The sequence below is a fragment of the Centrocercus urophasianus genome, unplaced genomic scaffold (assembly GCF_019232065.1).
Source record: "Centrocercus urophasianus isolate 14NV4802_14NV808 unplaced genomic scaffold, USGS_Curo_1.0 seq_14, whole genome shotgun sequence".
In the NCBI taxonomy this organism is placed as follows: domain Eukaryota; kingdom Metazoa; phylum Chordata; class Aves; order Galliformes; family Phasianidae; genus Centrocercus; species Centrocercus urophasianus.
The window spans coordinates 10,075,692-10,097,144 of NW_024884586.1; the positions used below are offsets into that span (position 1 = coordinate 10,075,692).

Consider the following 21,453-nt stretch of genomic DNA (forward strand, 5'->3'; position numbering starts at 1 on the left):
TTGATCCTAAAATAAGCACATTCCCTTTAATACATTACACAAAAATGAAATGTTGCAAATCGATATATTACTTGCCTTTCCTTCTTGGTACAACTGTTCCCAGAACCCCTGAGCATCCCAGCACAACATAGCCCGAAGGGGAACAAGGGCCTGGTCGTTCTGAGCTCATGTCCTGGATTAAGATGCCTACACCCAAGCCATGTATGACAGCCATACAAAAACTCTTCCTGGTTTTACTCAGTGCCCTATTCAACTCTATTTTAAACTGCTTAATGACCTAAGAATAGAGAGATTTGTAATTGGCAAGATATAAAAAGAAGCCTTCATCCATTAGCAATATTGCTTTAAAAAAATCTTTTTGATTCTTCTGTAAAGGCTCAATTCCAGATATCTCAGAAAACAACATATAACTCTGGACAGAGAACCATCATCTGCTTGAAAGCTGTATTATGAGGAGTATAAAGGGGAAAATGCAAAATGCCAGGACTCAAAGGCAAGCTGGAAAATGAGTAATCCACCCATGGTATATCTAACACTGCCATAGGACAGAGCTGTTTGTCACCACACAGTTTTCCTTTACATCATATAGTGGTGGCAAGAAACTCTACACAATGATTCCATCATCCTGGAAATTTCGCATACAGGGGCTTGAGAGTCAAGAGTTTTTCTTTTTCAGAAAGACAATTTGAGACATATCGTTTGTTTAGCAATCTGAAGTCCTTTTCCATTGCAAGTGCATGTTTTCAGATGCACCGTAATCCCCTAGCACGGGGGAAATCCCCCAGTTTAGCTGGATGCTCATCATCTCAGCCAGAGCCTGAGCCCTGGGCTGTTCCAGCAAGAGATACCAGAAACATATTGCACAACTCTGACTAAATAATAACCTTCCTCTAATGGAAAAGAAGGAGAAGAGGAGAAGGAGAGGAGGAGGAATTTCAGAGCATGGAGTTTGCAAAGGTGGAATCCTTAGCATACAGATGAATGGCACAGGGAAGAGAAGATCTTTATAAAAGCTCCCATTTGTACAGAAGTTAATATTCTCACGTTCCACTTACTGACAAATTTAAGATGGGTGCGGACAAATACTGCCCAGAAACAACATGAGGACAATTACACCAATAAGAGGATAACCTCTGTTGTTGGCTTTTTTTTTTTTTCCTGTTTCTGAATGAGAAATTTACTGAACCTGAATACACCATTGAGATTGCAGTGCAGGTGACTGATCATTTCTACATCTGAATCTTCCCTACGTGGCTTATGGACTGATTCATGAATTGTCTAAATTCACTTCATTCCTGTTGGCAACCACAGTGTGCTCAAGCTGAGAATGTGAGTCATATATAAAGTTTAATCTAAAAACAATCTGCTGTAACCCTGAACAAAAACAGCAGACACCCACTTCTATGGGGGTTTATAGGAAAATCTTAGCGATATAGTCCAGCAATCCAAAGATACTGATGAATAGTGTCTATGTGTTTACCATGTACTTCCCTTTTCCTTATAAACATCATGTAAAATGACAACAATGCCATGTGTGTGGAAAGGTAAGCTTGTTTCCTGAAACATATCAGTGTAAGGCTGCTGATTATGGATCTGACACATTGGCCCTTATGGTAACAAGTACTGTGTGTACACAGCAATATAAAATCGAACCATAACATCAGTATTATCCAACAATTTGCCTTCAGTTTTTCTGGGCTCAATGGAAGAATGGACTTCTTCTGACTCCTGCAGAGGCTGCTTGATTGCAAAGATGGGGAAGTTCCACTGATGCAAGTGGTGACTTTTGACTTAAGGATGGTGTGATTCTGTAGCAGGGCTCTCCCACCCACTGCTAACAACAAACATGTCGATGGCGAACACAGCTCAGGTCAAGTCAAAAAAAGATAAGGAAGGCTAGGGAGAAATTTAAGGCTTCTGGGAAATGACTGGGAAAAAGGCAAATAAAAAGGATCCTCACCCAGAGCACATCTCTTGCCTGGAGCAAAATCCTCAGCACAGGCACATGTGTGCCTTATTAGCCAGGTGCTGGATTTATATGACCGTGAGAAGGTTAATCACAGTAATTGCTTGCAATTGCACATGTCCACGCTGAAATGGGTGTAGCTGTTTTTCTTGTCTGGTTAATTTAATTGACTTCAGTTGTTACTCAGATCTGTTGAATTGTGCAGTGGTCTTATGTAAAACAGAGGAACCATACTGCACACTGCCTCTTCTGTGACTTGTCATCACGGACAGCACAAAGCCGGAGTCTCTGTGCGTGGGTCTAGATTTATTCATTCCAGCAGCATTGCACCTTTCACATCCCTACAAAAGTCTACAATTTGCCTGAAAACAAAATGTCTGGGCTTTGAATACTGCAGCATGAAACCGTCTCCGACCTCGGTTGGCCAAGTCACCTCTTCTCCCCTATGTTCTTCTTCCTTCATCTCCCATTTAACTGCCACGTCCTTTGATCTCCATTGGTGCCATTTGTTTAAGCTGGAACAGGCTTGGATGTGGGGTGCTTTTTTTGTTTAGTTGGTCGGTTGCTTTTGGTTTTGTTCCTCTTTTCAGGGTGAGGTGGTGGTGTTTGTTTTAATGTCTTACCACAAGAAAGCCACAATTTTCAGTGGTGCCTTCAAGCACTGCAAGACCAAAGTTCACTGCTATTGATTCTGGCCCATGAAAAGAAGAGGGAACAGCAAAGAAAATGTTGTTTTTTAATTTTCTTTTCTCCAACCCATTATCATTTCTGCCTGTGTGACTAGAAATCCCTCTATAAGAAGCAAAAACTTGTTGTATCAGGCTACTCTGGGACATGAAGCTGAATCACACACAGAAAGGGGAAGAGAGATTAAGAAGCAATTTCCTTTCCGTTATGTCTGTTTCCAACTCCTAAGGGAAATGTCAGGACAACATTAAAAGTTCTATTGAAATGTTTTATAAATATACCCAAATTTCAGAAAGGCTCTCACAAACGTGTTTCTCCAAGGTTTGTCTATAAACAAACACGGAGGGCAGAGTCATGGTGTGGCAGCACAGACGTTGCAGTAGCAGAGTTTTGGACCCATCCCAATGCCTCACTGCCTTTACTGTAAAAAAAAACTTCTTATGTCTAATCTAAATCGCCTCTCTTTTAATTTGAAGCCATTTCCCCTTTCCTATCACAACAGACCCTGTTAAAGACTCTTATTCCGTACAGCTCCTCAATGTAGAAGAGTGTTTAGGCTTCCTGCGGTCTGTCTGGCTTATAGGCTCTCCTAACACTTAGCCTGCCTAAAGGCACTTTTGTCAGCCGCTCACAGGACCGTTGGGCACTGCTGCAATTCCCACTGAAACACTATTTGCCATTCTCACCACACTGCCATCTGTTCGACTGAAAGTTTAATTTGTGCCTCATTCCTTATCGTTTTTATCAACTGGCATTCAGCAGACAGCCTGACAAATGGGAAGGTGATTGAAAGCAATGGAAAAATCATTTCCGTGCAGAAAGAGCAAAGGCCTTTCAGCTGTAACTGACATACGTGCCCATTGTTGTGAGGCATCTTAAGCTGACCTTGAGCTGATTAGCAAAGCAGAATTAGAACAGTGAGGGCAACTAAGGACAAAGAACTGTCCTTGTTCATCACGCCTGTCTGCTGGGGCTCACATCAGCCCTGCTAGCCCCTCTCTGTCCTCTGAGCTCTGACCTCACCACAAAGCACGTAACAGCACACCAAGCCTTCTGCTGGACCACAAGTCAAAGGAATGCAACCGTAGCATTTAAATGGTGACCAAAATCCAAAGGGTATCATTAGAGCTGCAAAGCAAGCAGGGCTGGAATGCGCTCTGCTGTCTGACTTCTCTTTTACAACCAGAGAAATTACCCCTCTGGGGGCCTGTTTTCATTCCTGATGGTCCTTGCAGATGTTTTGTAAGCCAGCGCAAAGTCCACCTATCTCCACAGGTGAGCTAAAGTCAACGTTCAGCTCCCTTCAGCTCAATCCAATGGCCCTACTCAAACAGGGAAATATCGACATGATAAACAGCAGACCTGACCTCTTGGCTTCCAGCACCAGTGGCACCACAGGGACTGCTCCTGTAAGGACTGTGCTGGCTTGGCATAGCTGCCCAGTCTGCGCCTCAGTGTCATGTGCAGCTTTACAGCTGTGCCAGGATATTGACTTCTTCCTGGCAGGGCCGCGTTCCCAAAACTTCCCAAACGACTGGAATTTTCCCACGGCCGAAGGTTCTGATCTATTTGTAATTAAGGGAGGGTTGTTAGTGATCATGAAAGCTTTGGAATAGCAGAGTTTGGGGGCAGTTCAGAGGCCATCCGCACACCTCCCCCCCTTCACTTGCATGCACCTGAAATGCTTCCTTTGTTGGTTCCCAGAAACATTCATCTCGCTGCGTTCAGGGGACGGCCTGACCCGCTGTGTATGGACAGCCTGATTTACAGCCCTCTGCAAACCTGGAGTAACCTTGAACGCGAGGTGAAGGACGGAATGGATGGGGGGACAGCCGTGCCCGGTCTGCCTGTGCCCTCTGGTGGTGCCGAACAGGGAGAACACAGGGCAACAGGGACAGAATCCCACGAGAACCACCATCACGAGGCCAAATGCTGTTTTCTGCTCTGACTGCACCTCTTTTTCTTTCCCCTCTCTCTTGCTGCCCTTCAAGGCAGTGCCAAAGGTGGCCCTTCATCTCTGTTGGAACCCGAATTCTTTCCTGTGGTGCAGAAGAGAGGGCAGTGGCCTCAGGCTGGTTCAGAGCAGAAGCTGCTTTGCATTTCCAAATAAAGTCTTGAGTGGTTTTTCCTTCTAGGTAATTTCACTGAATCACATAATGGCTGGAGTTGGAAGGGACATTACAGCCCACCCAGTTCCACCACGAGCTGGTTGCCACCCACCAGACCAGGGTTCCACCCAACCTGGCTTTGAGCAGCTCCATAGACAGAGACCCTCCAGACAGCCTGAGCCAGGGCCTCATCGTCATCCTCACGCTGAAGGTCTTCCTAATATCTAAATCTCCCCTCTTTCATTTTAAAGCCGTTACCCCTGGGTTCTGTTTCTACACCCCCTGATAAAGACTCCCTCCCCAGCTTCCCTGTAGGCTCACTTTTAGTACTGGTAGGCTGCTATAAGGTCTCCCCAGAGCCTTCTCTACACTAGACCCCAGCTCTCTCAGCCTCTTCACAGAACTCATCAATCCCAGCAGCTGGGCAGCCTAGAGTCCAGTGGGAACACAGCTGCATTTGATGCTTAAGTTACCCTTTGGCCCTCCCCAAGCCCCACAGAACACAGTCACCTCAGCATTAGAGTCAATCACAGTTCAGTGAAGGGCGGAAGCTCAGATGTCCACTGGGAAAACAAGTTATTCCTGTGCCGGCTCAGAAGAGTATTTTGCTGCAGCCCAACTTGACCTTCCTTTTGGCAACTGAGCGAGCATGCACACACACACACACACACACACACTTCAGCCAACCTAGAACTGCAGCCAGACCTTTGAGGAGGCCAACAGCAAGTGTTTATTTTTCCTTCATTAAAGGTGCAACCATCCTGTTGTTAACGGAGTGACTTCATATTAATTTTCAAATTGTTCTCAATGCTTTGTTTTAAATGTAAGACAACCTCATACAACGCATTTCTCCAACTCCTTTTATCTCCAAGTGCTTTACAAACTGACACCGAGGGGAAACAATCTCCCAAACCACCTCCTACACAGAGATCATCCCATCCCCAGTGCTATAATGTAGCCACATCTGTTCTGCAATGTAGCAGCCAATGGCAAAGGATGACATGTAGAGATTAAAAGGTCGGGGGGAGACAAACGCTAGGGATAGGACTGACCTGAAATCTGCAGCTGAGGGAAAAAGACATTTCTATTTTCTCCATGGCAAAAGCTGATGTCTAATTGACACAGGTCTGCAGGTGCCAATAAATCAGATGCAGATTCTTACCCAAAGATGTATTTTCCAGGCTTTCACTCCACATTTGAAATACATTGCTTCAGTGAAGAGCAGCTGATGCATGCACTCATCCAATTAGGGTGACAAGAGGCACTCAGTGGTAGGGGTAAAAGCAGAACTCGGGTGGTAACAAATGGGGCCTGCAGGTCAGCCATGTCTGAGCTGGACTCAGTTCTTCCCTCTCCTGGACAAAACCACAGCAGCTCAGTTTTCTTACAGCAAAGGCAGAAAATTCCTGCTGTGGCAAGGATGGAACCTAATGGAGTGGGTGGTAACTGAGAAAGGGCTACATCAGCTACAACACTGTTAGTTCAGTTCTGTACAGACAAGTCTGAGCTACAGCTGGCCTCCACTTTCCAAAAGCTGTAGTGATATCCTTCCCAGCACGTTTTGAAGCATACAGCCACACCTCTCATCTGTGCAAAAATACCTCAAGTTTCCTCATTGGGTATGGCAGCCTGAGGGATACTGGGTTTTCCAAATGGACATGCATCTCTAAGTCTAGTGTTAGAGCAGAGAGGGAATCTCTCGGCCTCATGGCTGTGCCCAACATGAGCATATTCCTTCTGGACATAAAGAACTCAGCCTGGGACTACGGTTTCCATCTAAACAGTGTGAACAGTACCCAAATTCACCCTCAGAGTAGGAACAAAACAAAGGCATTTGTTTGTGGGTGAGGTTTGTATCTAGGAATACCACAAGGGACTTCCACACCAAGAACGTGCACATGGTAACATGCTAACAAGGTCTGCATCTGCCTATGACACAACACCAGATTCTCAAGGCTGGGAGAAAATATCCAGCACTGAGTGCAGCCAAGCTGTGACCAGCTGCAAATTATGCAATTTCCTTGCTTGCTTCCTTCTCCCAGAGGTCCCACGTGCACAGTTCTGGCCTCAGCCCCACTTGCTCCCCCCCAGCTGGATTACAAGCACCCAGCACCAAATCCCAAGCTAAAAACAGAGACCTCCTGTGACTCAGCTGGAAGAAAGATTCTCTTGCAGGCTTCAGCACCCTCCACCCCAAAGAATGAGTGGGACAGACAGACTGCCAGCATCTGTCCTGAAAGACTTGCTTACTAAGAAGGGAGCCCAGGACTTCTGCTTTGCACAGGGCTGGCCTCAGACTAAGCTAAAGCAGACTGTATATAAAAACAAAGGTTTAAAAATAATGGATATACACTGCATATCTCCATAAAGGACAGTCTGTAGACAATCATCCCTGAGCAGCCAGGACCAGCCCAGCTCTCAGAGGGTAGCTTGGCAGCTGCATTCCAGTCACAGTGGGAGGAATGGGACAGCTGAAGGTACAACTTGTGCTTTTTGCTCCATGATCAGCATCAGGCATAGGGAGGGAGAGGAGGGAGCAAGGCCACTGCTGGAGAGGCACTGCATTCATCTGTTTGGCAGACCACTACTGATGAGTCCTTCATACAGGAGCAATTTCCTTCCAAGCTCAGGCTGCTCCTGATGATTACATCTCACTGGGATAAAACCCAAGTTTGGCCAGAGACATCTCCCTCCGGAGTCGCATCACTTCCCAGTACATCAGTTCCACTGCAAAGTGGAAAAAAAAAATACAGAGGAAAAATGAAAAAGCAGGGAAAAAAAAAATAATCAGTAAGTGAGGCACAGTTAGATCCCACCTCATGTTACACTATGCTTTCAGTGCAGCCCAACAAAGCTCACCCCTAAATTGAGGGAAGCAGATATGCTGGAGGGCCCAGCAGATCACCCCTTTACTGGCTCTGCCTCAGGATACAGCTTCCAAGAAACTGCTGAGCAAGGAATGGGTGAAGCCATTTCTCTTGCTCTCATCTCTTCTTTGCCATTTAACTATTTTTCAAAGATCCAGCAAGTTCAGGGTATCCCAAGCTGGCCACACTCCTGTCATGCTGAGTACGGCCTCAGAATTTTTCCCACTGGCCCATCAAAGGCCCCACTGCACCCAGCTGCTACCCCCTCTTACCATCTTGCCTCACCAGGCCTTGCTGGATATAGCGAATGTATGTGAAGAAGTTGCACACCGCTGTGATCTGAAGGATAGAGGAAAGAAAAAAAGGAAAAAAAAAAAAGGTGTCAGCTACAGAACTGGAGCACTCCTGGTGCTCAGCATCTGAGAAATGGCTCTACATATCACCAGATACAATGAGATAGGAAGAAAGCTGTTAACCTAAGTTCCAGGTATCTGCAGTACCATACCAGAATACTGCACTACCCACAACATACACAGCGTGAGACAGTAGTCACTACTGAATGTGGTAAAGCCCAACAGCCAGCATTTAAAGAGCAAAAAAATCACACTGTTTTATAGAGGAGAATTAAAGATCAATGCAAACCAAGTTCCTGTAATTAATCAGACCATAGAAGCGAATACAAAGCAGACAGACGGCCTGAAAGAGCACAACCACGGCACAAGGGCCTGAGACAGGTCTGGAGATCCCCACTGTACCACTCTGAACGAGAGCCACCCTAATGATGAGAACAAACTCAAGCTCCATAGGTCTCTGTCGGTTTGAGCGCTGACCCAAGAGTCCTTCCATCTCAGAGCCTAGAACAGTCCTGGGAAAGGTGGGATACTCACCCTGGCCCTACAGGATGGTGAAATGTAATAGTAATTCCCAGAATCCCCCAGCATGATGCGGTGTTTGCAGGTCCTGGGGAGGCCACTTAGAGCACACTTCCTGCAGGCAGAGAGAAAGAAAGGAAAACAGATCAGGCTATAAAGCAACCTCACGGCACAGCAGCGTAGATCCCCAGGAGATGAAAGGCAGAGCTCAGAAGTAAGACCTGTGTCAGTGAGCATTAAGAAAAACAAACCAAATGCAGTTGATAATCAGCCTTTTAACCCTAGAAAGATTCCATAAATAGTGAATTTAGGAGACCATAAGCTAAAAATCTGGTACCATGAATTATCCCATGCTCAAGCAAACCAAGGCATTACCCTTGGCAGATCCACAGAAAGAGGTGAGGACAAAGCAGAGTATAACTCATGTCCTCTGGGCTCTGCACATCTTTGCCACGCAAGGTTTTTGCTGAAGGAGAATTCTGTCCAGGTGTTTTCCTGGTGGGATACACAGATGCCAGCTGTGGACCAGATCTGGTTTCAAAACAGATATTCCTGTGTTTAAGCATAATCATCCCCCCTGCTGGCAAGACACTGAACTTCATCCAGACTTGTCACCTTTCTTCAATACCTTCCAACATGGCACACAAGATGTTCCTCGTGGTGTCCCTACTTGGACTTCACACACCACACCACTGGTAAATGCACAACTCTGCCACATCACAGGAAAACACACCCAAGGGAAGCTGCAAACCTGGCAAGAGTTACATTTAAAATGAAATGCAATCTCCTCTGAGCTTCAAGTGGAAGCTCACAGGTATTCCATAGGGCTTAAAGCTTTTGTGTCATGCTTTCTCACCATCAACAAGCACAAACCCCACTGTCTCATTTGGAGAACTGAAAACATGCTGCAGTGCAGCTTGGCTCCTCTTCCTTATTTCAGACTTGAAAGCCATCTGGAATAACTTTATGCTGACTTCAGGAGGTTTTGGACATGGTTTCAGATCCCTAAGAACAAGCCAATCTCCTTCTGTGCAAGCATGGAAAAGTTCAGCCTCACTACTGTAGAGATTTCAAACAAAGCAATAAAAAAAAGTACTCTTTTCAAGACAGCATGGCTCCCAGAAAGATGTTGAAAAGATGTAATCAGCAAGGGTGCAGCTTATCTCTATTTTTTTGCCATTTCCTTCCATTATTGTGAAGATGAACAGTTCCCAGTACCAGCCAGTAGCCTGGCCTTCACCATCACTTAGCAGTAAAGCAGACTTTGTTGCTGCACTGCCATTACCACGGCTTCTCAGAGATCTGATGCCTGCATGGCTAGAAGAGGAACATCATTCCTCAGGTACTCTGAGAGCTGTGGAAGATGACAACACACAAAGGAGCAGATGTTCCAAAAAGCTTCTGAGAATGCCTTGGTGCTTGCTTTCCACTGCCATCAAGCTCAGCTGCTGCCTGCCTAGACTCCTGAAAGCACTGCACTGAACTCTGTTACCATAGGGTGAAAGGGACCCAAACTTTCTTCTTTCTTCTCCACAGCACAACCAAAGGTGCCACAAAACCTTGCATTTTTCATCCAGGGAACAAATCAAATCCATTTATTACCAAGAGAAAGATTCCTTAACACCTGGTCTGGGTGGAAATTAAACAGAGTTAAAGAGTTTGGTTAGTTCAGCTCTAGCCTCAAAGATGCTAAATCATACTAAACTAGTAACTTGTTAACTGATTAGCCACCTTTGATCACCTACTAATAAATACTTTACAATCTGTGATTGGAACACACTGTGAAGAGGGAAAAAAAAAATCAAAAGGGAACCAGCAAGGACACACACAGGATGGGTTGGTCCTGGCAGAGCCCTGACACATGCTGGGGGAACAATTTGTCTAGTGATGAGAGAAAAATGCAGAAGAGCAGAGTAGGAAGCCTGCACATGAGCAACATTCATTACAGGAATACCATTGCCTGGAAGGTGCTCTGCTTGAAGGGAAGTGGGAAGAACTAAGGAACAGAGCCTCAACTGAAACTGAATTCAATAACTGAAAGTCCCCTGTGTACTCTGAAAGATGATGCCACTTCTGCCAGCATTCCTCTTCCCTGAAACAATCTAGGCTGTCTGTCACATCAAACACAGTCACAGCATCAAGCGAAGAAGATTATATGTATGCAGCAAGGAGCAAATTCTTCTGACCTAGGCTCAAACCCACCTGGAGCACCAGCAATGTTAGCAGTGCAAGGTGAGCTCAGGGGTCACAAGATACAAGAATGTGAGATAATGTAGCTCTGACTTAACCCTTGCACCCTATGTTATGCACAAGCCTTTGGAGAATATTAAAGCAGTTTCTCTCTTAAGGAGGAAAAGAAAGCAAATAAAACTTCTGAACCGAGGGCACTAACACATTACTAAATTATCTCCCAACCACTCAACTGCAGTATACCCAAGAAGAATTACATCAGTTGGTGAAGAGTTCAGAAAGCAAAGCTCAACTACCACTAATCTTGGGCTAGAAATACACTCAGCTGAGCCCTGGTACCTGACTGAGCCAGCTTCATAAGGCAGTGATAGAAAACAGCAGCAAAAAGGGGGGACAAGAACAAGAAAGGTTCCTTACTTTGGCCCACCAGAGTCCTCTGCTGACACCTTCACCACAGGCAGCATCTGGGAAGCAACAGGCTCAATGGTGAGTGTATTCTGCTCCACAGCCACTCGCACCAGCTCAGACAGCTGCAGCAAAGAGAAATGACTGCAGATACAGATGTGCAAAGGTCACCTCTCTATAGGTGCACCTTTGGAGTCGCCAGACTGTGCAGTTTCTGTCCTCAGTTGCCAGCACTCACCTCCTGTTTAGTAAAGTCCAGACAAGGTCCTACATCTTCTCGGTAAATTCTGTCCAGGAAGGAGCAGGATTTATCCAAAGTTGGAGATTCCTTCCAGGACTGGAACTCGGCAAATAAAATGGAATCAATCTGCAGAAAATGCCCAGGAAAAGAAGGAAAACAGAAGGTAGGTAGAGGGAGAGATACAATGTCTGAAGATAACTGTTACTGCATAGGCAGTCTAACTATACAACATCTACTTTGGTACCTAGAAAGGTTCAGATATCACAGAAGTGTCTGAGGAAAGCTGGCTCTTTCCAAGGATCTTTTGTCTCCCACCCATTTTCAGTTCTGTGCCAGACCCATCCAGCCAAGGTGGGCATATTCTGCCAGAAATCTGCAGAGATTCATCTCTCCCACCTTTGTCCAGGACAGGGCAGTGCCACTGCTGAAGGAAAGCCACCACACAACTGCTGAACAGAGCAAGTGCCCATGGCAGAAACAACGAGAGCAGCTGAATGGCAAAGCACAGTGGTAATGACACCCAGGACACAGAATGCTTTTCTTAACAAAGGATTGCTATAGAAAAGGATGAATTGGAGGGGGAAAAAAAAAGGAAAAAAAAAAAGCTATTAATATCAGCAGGACTACATTCAGTGTGACCAAATAACAGAGTATGCCAGGCCTTTAAAGGCCATTCCAACCCAGAACTCTGGTGTCTGGGGAGTTGAGGAAGTAATGGGAATTCTGGGCAATCACACTGGCATGCAGGGACAAGTGGAACGTCAAACCCAGAGTGGGAATAGCTTTCCTGATCACAATGCTTGCTCACTGCCTTTTACAGATGGACTTGCAAGAATTATCACTCCTCAACAACTCAGGGACTCAAGGACAGGGCTTGCCCCAACCCCTTAACTAGCAGGAAGGTTGATCCCTCCTACATTGCCTGACTGGAAATACTTCAGTGCTGGAGACTCTCTGGAACAGTCATTTAAACTCCAGGCCGACACGGCAGCTGTTTAAAAGGCCAGCAAATCCTGCTGAAGATGCTGAAAGGAGAAACAGAACTACAGAAACATGCCAAACAATACAAAAAGCATGAAGGAATGCAACAGAAGGAGGCCTGAAATCTAGCACACTTGCTGTATGCTATAGGGACTGCTCACCTCGCACCAGCAGACAGCTTCAGAGCCACAACATGAAAAAACAAATTCAGGAAAACAAACAAAACAGAAATGGAGGTTAGCATAAAAGGAAGCTAGAACTGAAGGGCTGAAAGTGTGAGAGTCAGATGGGTTCCACCCCTCTCCAATACCGTCCAGTAGTTACCTGCTGCAACGGTGAGGAAGCATCTGCCCCCAGTGCCTGCCAGCCTGGCTCATAGGTGAAGTGGATAGCCTTCCCAGGGATGATACAAAGGAGCAGAGAAAGGAAAGCAGGCACCCCAGACTTTGAGGCAAGAAAAAGAGACAGACAGTGAAGACGTTTAGAGTGACAGGCAAGAAAGGGAGGTAAAAAACCATAACAATACAGAAGATACAGGCAGAGGCTCAAGGCTTCTCTTCCAGCGAACTAAGAACTCAAGGCATCACAGGGCCATAAACAACACCTTTCAACTTCAGTTTGAGGTGCTAAATGGAACACAAATGCTGCAACTTCTAGACACAATTTAGAATAGGACATGTTTTCCACAAAGCACCAAGCTGAATGCCAGGTTCCCTCACACCACCTCTCGTGTGGGCCAGTAAACAACTTGACAGGAATGGTAACCATTAGGAGAGCACAGAGAGCATTAGAAGATTAAAATCATTTTTTTCCTAGCACTCAAGTTAGCTTCTAGCCAACTAAGTATTTGACTACAACTTCCAGCATATCTGGTTCGCTCTCTGATTAATCAAGAGAAACAAGTACAGCAGGGATTTGCAGTTACTGAATTAATTTTTCCTTTGGTTTTCTTTTGGTCATAGCTTTTGCTCCTCTTGCCTGTGAAGAGAGTTAAAGGTGTTATTGCTACAGCCCTCAAGACAATAGCTACAGCCAATAGTCATCCAAAGTAGCAACAACAGCACTACACAGAAGTTAGCAAAATAAATCCATTGAAATCACCAATGGTGTTGCCAGCACAGTCCTTCTGTTAGGTGAATGTATTAATTTCACCAGCTGCCCTTCTGCATACACATTCTCTCACAAGCCAAGTGACCAGGTCTCTCCACGTGCTCTCAACAATTCTTTATGACAGAAGCCACAGCTCCAAAAAAAGTCATCAGGGAAACATACTCCTACACCACATTCACCACATTTTCATTCTCCCTGATCAAGTGCCACAGCCTGTCTCCTTTCTGCTCTTCAGGGTAGCTGTGCACACATCTGGCCATTGGAAAGTTCCCAGCCAGAAGCTGCTAGCAGAAAAAAAATAAAAAATAATAAAAAGAATTACATTCATGGTCACAGCAAGTGTAGGTCTATTGAATGAGGGAATTAAACAGGGTTTGGTTGAAAGACGTTCACAAATTCTTTGTAGCCTTATCTGAACATTTCCTCCCAGTGAGAAAGGTGAACACTCTGCAGGAGGAGGAAGAACAGTGGCATGCCCAAGACCAGAGAACAAGAGATGTTGATAGAAGATGGTGGAGGAGACTTGGAGCCCAAACCCAGGCTCTGATCATTGAAAGTCAAACCAGTTGGAAAAAAGAACAAAAGCAAATACGTCAGAACAGGTAGCAGACTGAACTGCCAAGATGCATCAGAACTGGCTTCCACTCAGCAACTCCCAACACATCCATTCTCAGCACTGCTAACTCCTGGGTCTGTCCATGCCCTCCAGCGGTCCCTCAGCTCCTTCCTCTAGCATTGTCCTAATGCAGCTTTGAACTTTATTCCCAGAAGTGGAAATCTCCACAAATAGAAACCCTCTAGAGTTTGCCTCAGCACAGTTTAGGAACAAGCCAGACTACTGCACAGATTGTTTCCCTCAGTCAGAAGCCAAGCAAAACTTCTCAAGTACAGCAACAGCAATGTCTCCAAGGCTGGTGCATGAATGCCCCTCACCCACCTCTTTGCACTCACGACTGACTGGTGCTGGAGTTGCATTCTGGCTGACGGCTGTGACAATTGCACTGCTGGTGCTCTTGTTTCGCCCATGGCCTTTCCTGAAAACGGCTTTAGAAGGGCTCTGGAGCTGAGGGTGTAGCTCCCAGTTTGGAGAGGAAGGTGTGGATGTGATCACAAGCGTCTTCAGAGCTGTTACCTCTGCCTGCAGCATGTCGATCTGAGAGAGACAAGGCAAGAGTCAACAGCACCTTCAGCATCTGCTGAACTTGCTGTACTGCACCCAACACTGGAAGGCCACAGGGAAACAGCTACAAGCCTGCTCATGAAGCCTTCTCCTCGTTCTCTCAAATGCCCACTGTCAGCCAAAATTTTAAAGAGGAAAACAAGAACTAACTGGGAATCTATCCTGCTGCTCCTCAGTCTATCTTGCCCCAGGCTCTTTTTAGACACACCAACCCAGAAGTAATTTCACTTTCCAAGATGGAACCAATACAGCAGCCCTGTGATGCACCCTCATCAGCTCTTTCCACACAGCCACAACAATTAAACAGCACACTGCTTCCACGTGGTTCTTCTCACACCCTTTTTTCTAAGAGGAGGAGGTGATCAGCAGAATCTGCTGGAGAGGGAGCAGGCACTTCACCCTCCTCTAGCCAACCAACCTGCCATGGCTACAATGGGCCAGGACTGCACCAACCCTGCAAAGAGATCAAGTCACAGAGAGCGCAGTTCTCACCTTTCCCCATGCCTCCTTCAGCTGCTTCTCTGACGCCGCTTGTTTTGTGTTTGCTTCTCTCACCATCTTGTGTGCCTCCTGGACCAGAAAGAGTTTTAGTCTGCCTGTGGCAGCCCCATCTCATACAGTCACTTGGGGCCGGCCAAAGCTCTGCCATGTCTCATGCTCTGTGCAAGCAAGCAGGAGGACAGACATCACTGCCACATCCAATTATTTTACTCTAACAGATATGAAGAGCTTTGCCCCCGAGAATTTCCCAGAAAAGGCCTCTCAGTGTCAGCCTGGAGTGCATCCCCTTCCCAGGAGCACAGCTGGATAAATGTAAGTTTATCTGCTGAGTCCAAGGTTATCTTCTCCAATCAAAAGAGGTGCTGCAAAAAAAAGCCAGAAGAAAGGGCCTGCCCCTCTAGCCCTTGGGATACGCTTTACAGCCAAGGTTTTAATGCTGGCACCCACCCATGCTAGATCATAATTGTGTAGTCCAATACTTCTGCGACTGATTCAAATGGCTTAGCTTCCTGGCATGACTTCAGATGTGTATCACCACTGCAGACTTGCTAGTTCATTTCTGGACTGTTTCTGACCTTGATCGCTGTCTCTGGCACAGATTCTCATCCAGACTCACTGATCCACATTCTGGTTCCTCATTCAGTCACTGCCCTGCTGCACTTGCCTGAATTGTTACTGCACTCTGTTCCTACCACCTCCACGGAGCAGCCAGCCCTCACTGCTCTGAGCACAGCTGCAGCACAGCAGCAGGAGCAGTAGCTCAGGTGGGGACTAAACTTAGAAGCACATCTCACAGGAAGGGGGAGGTAGGTGGTATCACTCCCAGTGAGACCACCCCACAGCACTGCCTCGAAGCACTCTGCCCAAGGCCACCAGTGAAGGAGAAAGCCCTCAGCTGAACTTCTCTGAGTTCACCTTACACTCAGGAACAGCCTGTGTTTCACAGGTACAGCTGAGTTCTGGCTTTCCTCACTGTCCAGTCAGTTCTACAGATTAAAGCTGTTGGTAAATGGGATCACGGGATCTCATCAGGCTAGAGCTTGACAAGAATCAAATTAAGAACCGAAAAATTAAACCAAAATAAACAAACAAAAAACCACAGCAAATGCTGTTCAGACTACAGAGCAGGCACAGGAGAAGGCCAGGGAGCCATGCTCACCTCCAGCTCCGGGCATCCCCATGTCTGGTTTCACTTAGCTTTGCAACCACGGAACCTGCTGTGCTCTTTATGTCACCCCACAGCTGCTAGGAGGGGAAAGGAGCGTATGCAAATCCTCCCCAGAAGCAAGCACCAGCCCATGGGAGGGTCTGCTTGCAGCACTGTGCAGCATTCCAAATGTGCACGAACAACAGGGACTAAGGAAGCTGTGGGAGGTAACACAAACATGGCTGGAAGTTCAGAGAAAGCCTACCTCAAAGGAATTGGAAGCAAGCTTAGCTTAAGAAATGATGGGAAAAGGAAGAGGGTGGTACCTCAAACAGGCTAGCTGTTAACTCTTCTAGTTCCTGCTCCAGTTGCTCTCTGACTTTTGACAGTCTCTCACATTCTTTGTCCTTCAGCTTCAGCTCCTGTTGAGGAAATTGTATAGGGATGCATGAGCTACCAGCAGGCCCCAGCAGTGCTGACACCTGCCTGGCCTTACCTACTAATCACTCCCTTTCCTCCCTACCCCTGCATGAATCCCAGACTCTTGACACAGCACTCCACGCCACCAGAAGCATCCCTTCACAAGCTGTAGCAGGCTTTTCACACTGGAATTGCTCGCTTATCATTAGCCTCCATATTATAGAATCATCAAGGCTGCAAAGACCGCTAAGATCAATTAGCCTAACAACCAACCTATGCTTGTGACTGCTATAGACTATGTCCCTCAGTGCCTCCAAGCTCAGCCCTTCTCACAGGCTCTGGGCTTTACCTTTTGTGCTTTGTGCAGCTCTTCCTTCAGAAACTCAGAGCCCTTTTCCCGGATCTCCACTGAAGAGCTGCGGAGACGCGAGACGTTGCGCTGCTCAGTGGACTGGCTGTCATCCCCGCTGCCTGCATTCTGGCATCCAGTCTCTGGCTCCTTCTTGCTGCCTTTGGACGGCATTAGTGGTTTCCAGTATCCCACAGCTGGTTGCTCCTGGCTGTCTTCCTCAAAACGGGTCTGGCTGTAGGGAATCGGCACAGTGAAAAGTTATGTGGGAGTGATCAGCAAACCTGCCAGGCTGAGAAACAGCCTCAGAGGCAACAGCAAGGCAAGCCAGGCTGGGTTCTCCCAACGTTTCAGGGAGGCTGAGCAGTATTGCACTGAACAGGACATTCAGTAGTGAGCTGTGCTGTACCTCCAGGCTCCCAAGAGCACAGGAGCAAAGCAGGGAGGGTGATGGCATACAAAGAAACTGGGCTTAGAGGACCTGCTTTGTGTCCCGGAGCAGCACCAGCTCCTCTGCCCACAGCCTGGGCCTGTCTGCCCTCAGCAGAATTTCTAGGGAGATAAGTCCTACACAAACCATCTTCTCACAACCAGTCCTTCAAATAAAGACTGAAAGAGCTGAGAAATTTAACTGGAATAAGCTGCTTGTGCACAAACATTTTTATGAGCATGGTTAAACAAGCCGTTCGCCAGATACCTCGTACTGCCCTCTCTTAAATACAAGCCAAGCTCAGGAAGGATATCTGTCAAATTTATTTGCTCTGGGTGTGAGCATGCATACATCAGAACAAATGAAGATGGTGAACATCCATTTGTGAGTTTCAGCTCTGAAGTCCCTCACAGCTCAGGCAGACCCTAAGCAAACACTGAAGGCAGATCAGACATACAAAATTCAGAACTTGGTCTTTTCTCTTCTCTTTCTTCTTAAAAGAGCCCAGATATGCATGCAGATATATTCCCTACTGGATTACTTAGCGCTTTTGACATAAAATCCTTTCAGAACAGCAACAGAGAGGAGACAGTGGTCCAAAGTAATGAGCTGGGAGGAAATCTTTGCTATGCTGGGATCTTCAATAATCACACCAAGTACAGACTGCACTCCTGGTAAGAAGGGCTGGTTTCTCAACAGCTAAGTACTGCCTCACAGTTAGACGATTCTTTACACACAAAACATTAATAGGCAAAGTTATAACACCTCCTAGTTTTACCCTTCCCAAAAAGCATATCTCAGACATTTGACTCAGGACAAAGCAGGACAACTAAACACAGCTACTCCAAGAGTGCCGTTCTTGAGCATTTTCAGAGAAAAACAGACCATAGCTGGCTTACTTAGTATTCCAGCAAACACTCCATAGGCCTAAGTTCAGGGACACTGCTCCCCAAACCACAGGAGGAACAAGGAAAAAAACAGTACAGCTTCCACATTCCACAGCAATACAAAGACCCTGACCCTCTTCACTGCAGATCCAGACTTCAACCCCGCAGGCCAAGAAGAGGCTGGGTAGGTTTTGCAGCTGCTGGGGTGTTACAAGAGGAAAACATATGCCTGAATGCCTGTCCACGTGGCAGAACGTGTGGTCTGCCTGCTGTCTTCTCCTGCAAAGAAGCACAGGTACCACAGAGAGTGGTGTGAAAGCACAGAGAGGGAAATCTCTTTGACCTCTTGGATGAGTAAGGGCACAGGACCATCCATGATGCCATGCCACGCAAACTGGACAGAACTGGCAACATGCAGTCCGCGTCATAGATTTTGCTGACCTTTTTGTACAGCAAGAACAAGCGAGAGAGCATCAGCAGTGCTGGAAGGTAGGAAAGGATTCAGAAGAACTGTTGACTTGACCTGGTTTTACTGGGAAGATCTATAAGGAGCTCGTTCTGGTGATAAATGACATTTGGAAGTATAAGAAATAACAGAAAGGAGCACCTTGGGGAGGGAAAGGGACAGAGAGCACTGCTACGCAAAGATAATTCATCTGAAGCTACTCAGCACACTGGAGCTGCTGATAAAAGCACCATATATGCATGTGGATGCATAGATCTGAGTGAGCTGCTCATGACCAATGGGAACTCCCATGCCTCTACTCTTTTAGGTGCAAGAGAGAGCATGCATGGCGCACACCGTGCGGAGTTCAGGCAGCACAGCACTCGCTGTAGTCAGGCTGCTCTTTGGACACGTGCGGGCAATCAGAGAAAGGTCAAGATGATCTATCGCATCACTTACCTAAAGAGCGACATTGGTACGGAACGAGGAGCTCTCCAAGGCTTCACTCAGGAAGGGGAGGTATCGAGCAAAGCAGCAACCCAATGGAAAGGAATGAAGCCCATCACGGGAAGGTGGAGACTTGATGAAACCAATTCATCCTCGCCACACGAAATCAGGGGTGGTTCTCTGCAATGGATCTGCCACGAAGCAGGGAGAGCATTCCAAACAGAAGCGTTCGTTCAATAGTTAAGCCGTATCTCGAACGGCACCGTGGGAGCCCCTCCTGCGGAGATCAGAGGGGCAAACTGCAGCGAGCGCATCGTTCGGGGACTCCTGCATTACCCGGGAAGCTCACTAGGAGGGCCCCAGCAGGACCACCCGCTGTACGGCCGGAAGGGGACAAGAAACAGAGCAGGAGGAGAAAACCCAAATCAGAACCAAACAGCTGCAAAAGAAAGCGAGGGAAAGGGACACCGCAACCCGCTTAGCTGCTAAGAGTCCAGCTACTCACATGGAATAGGAGGGGAAAAAAAGAGATATGAACCGTTGTCTCGTGACTCGAGCTCTCGGAGGAACGTTATCTGTGCAGGAGAGAGGTGTGCTGCTGTGCTGCTGTGCTGCTGCCACCGGGAAGAGGACAGGAAGGCCGGAAGGCACGGCGGTCCCGCAGGCAGACCGGTGCCGGCCGCTGCCGCCGCTGTCCCGCCGCGCCCCGACAGCCGACAGCACCCGAGGGAGCGGCGCACCTGCGCCCGAATCCCATGGGTTGCGCTCCTCGGAAGCCGGGCCGTATCCTACCGGTCCCCCGGACGCACGAAAACGGCAAACGTGAGGAAAACTAGAGGAGAACCGAAAAAGCCCAGCGCAGCAAGAAAAAAAAAAAAAAAAAAAAAAAAAAAGCCGAGCACAGCACAAACCTTCCCGAGTTGGATTCCGCAGAAAAAGCCAAACAAAAAAAAAAGTGCAAGGTCGGCAGTTTTCCAGCTTCCTGCCAAGCCGACCCCGCGGTTTCCTGAGGATCTGTGCACGGCCGCTGCCTGCGGGCTGCCGCGCGTCCCGCGCCGGGAGCGCCGGCTGACAGCGCTGCGTGGCACCCGGCAGCCCGCACGGACGCGGCGCACCTCCGCCCGGGCGGCCCCGCAACGACACCCGCCCGAGCCCCGCCGCCCGCACACCTACCTCCGCCTCAAACTGCTTGCCGCCGGCGCCTCACGGCGGCGGAGGGGACAGAGGAGGAGCGCCCGCCGCCGCCGCCATTCCCGCAGCCCGCCCGGCTCCGCGGGGCCGCCCCGAGGGGAGGGGGCAGCGCGAGGCGCCACGTGACTGCAGCGCGGCCCCGCGGGAGGGCGTGCGCGCGTGAGCGCGTGCGCGCGTGCGCGCGTGCGCCGTGCTCGTGGGGGGGGCGGTGGGATGAGCGCGGGCTCGGGGTGAGGCTGCTCTGTCTCTGAGCACCGCATCTGCCCTGACCTTGAACAACTCCAGGGATGGTGACTGCACCGCTCCCTGGGCAGCCTGCGCCTCTGCATCGCTTCTCTTTCTCTCAATAAATGTTCCCAATATTCAACCTGGACTCCCCCGGCGCAGCTTGAGGCCATTCCATTATACGACGTTATTACAGCCCTGTCCCACTGGTCACTAGGATCCAAGGTGACTACAGAAGGCAGCTTGTGCTCTGAGGTCCCAGAGCAAAGGGTCTGAGAAGGCAGGTCTGTGGCTGTAACGTTTGTTATCTGCAGGGAACTTTTTGTGAGGAAGGGGAGATCTGCAGCTCTGCAGGCAGCACACAACTACTCAGTGGTAATGATTAACTTCCAAGGCCTGGCTGGCAGAGATGGAGGGTCCTAGGGTTAGAAAGGCAGAATTGCTTCCAGAGTCCAAAAGGCAGCAAAAGGCTCCAGCCAGTCTGTCTGATGGAGAGGTTCTAGGGTGGGAGGCAGTCACAAGAGCCAAACCTCGCAGTCACACTCACTGGTGGGCCAGCAAGCTACAGCACTGCTTCCAGGAATGATGAGCCTTGCAGCTGTTAAGATTACGAACCAAGGAATCCCGGGCTGGGAGGATGCTGAAACTGCCGAGCTCTGGAAACCCATGGGGGAATTCACCAGCAAACATTAAGCTGGACCAGGCAGCGAATACAAGAGTGGGGGAAAGAAAAAAAAGAAAAAGAAAAAAAAAAAAGACATTCTGTGAAGGTCAAGAGGAATAGGTGTTATCTTAGATGCTGAA

The 21,453-nt window shown here is 47.8% G+C and overlaps 1 protein-coding gene across 4 annotated transcripts; it reads right to left on the reverse strand.

Annotated features, from left to right (window-relative positions):
- Positions 1-5,467: 5,467 nt before the first annotated feature.
- Positions 5,468-20,493, reverse strand: RAB3IL1 (RAB3A interacting protein like 1). Of its 4 annotated transcripts, none has more exons than XM_042815022.1 (12): positions 20,407-20,449; positions 19,739-19,808; positions 19,246-19,510; positions 17,025-17,259; positions 16,582-16,677; positions 15,100-15,177; positions 14,365-14,580; positions 11,334-11,462; positions 11,108-11,220; positions 8,516-8,615; positions 7,901-7,967; positions 5,468-7,488 (listed from the first exon to the last, which is right to left on the reverse strand). In XM_042815022.1, exons 3-12 carry the CDS (start codon positions 19,257-19,259, stop codon positions 7,406-7,408), a joined length of 1,131 nt encoding a protein of 376 aa, XP_042670956.1. In that variant the 5' UTR covers positions 19,260-19,510; positions 19,739-19,808; positions 20,407-20,449; the 3' UTR covers positions 5,468-7,405. The 4 variants fall into 4 exon arrangements, with proteins under 4 accessions (XP_042670956.1, XP_042670955.1, XP_042670958.1 ...); XM_042815021.1 differs by having other exon boundaries at positions 19,246-19,608; XM_042815024.1 differs by lacking the exon at positions 20,407-20,449 and adding an exon at positions 19,974-20,100.
- Between the last annotated feature and the right edge of the window lie 960 nt (positions 20,494-21,453).

Coding starts and splice junctions, on each gene's coding strand:
- RAB3IL1 (XM_042815023.1), bottom strand. Junction 16,678..17,024: donor AGCTGCACAAAGCACAAAAG/GTAAAGCCCAGA, acceptor TTTCCTCAACAG/GAGCTGAAGCTGAAGGACAA. Junction 8,616..11,107: donor GAGGACTCTGGTGGGCCAAA/GTAAGGAACCTT, acceptor CTCTGCCTGCAG/GAAGTGTGCTCTAAGTGGCC.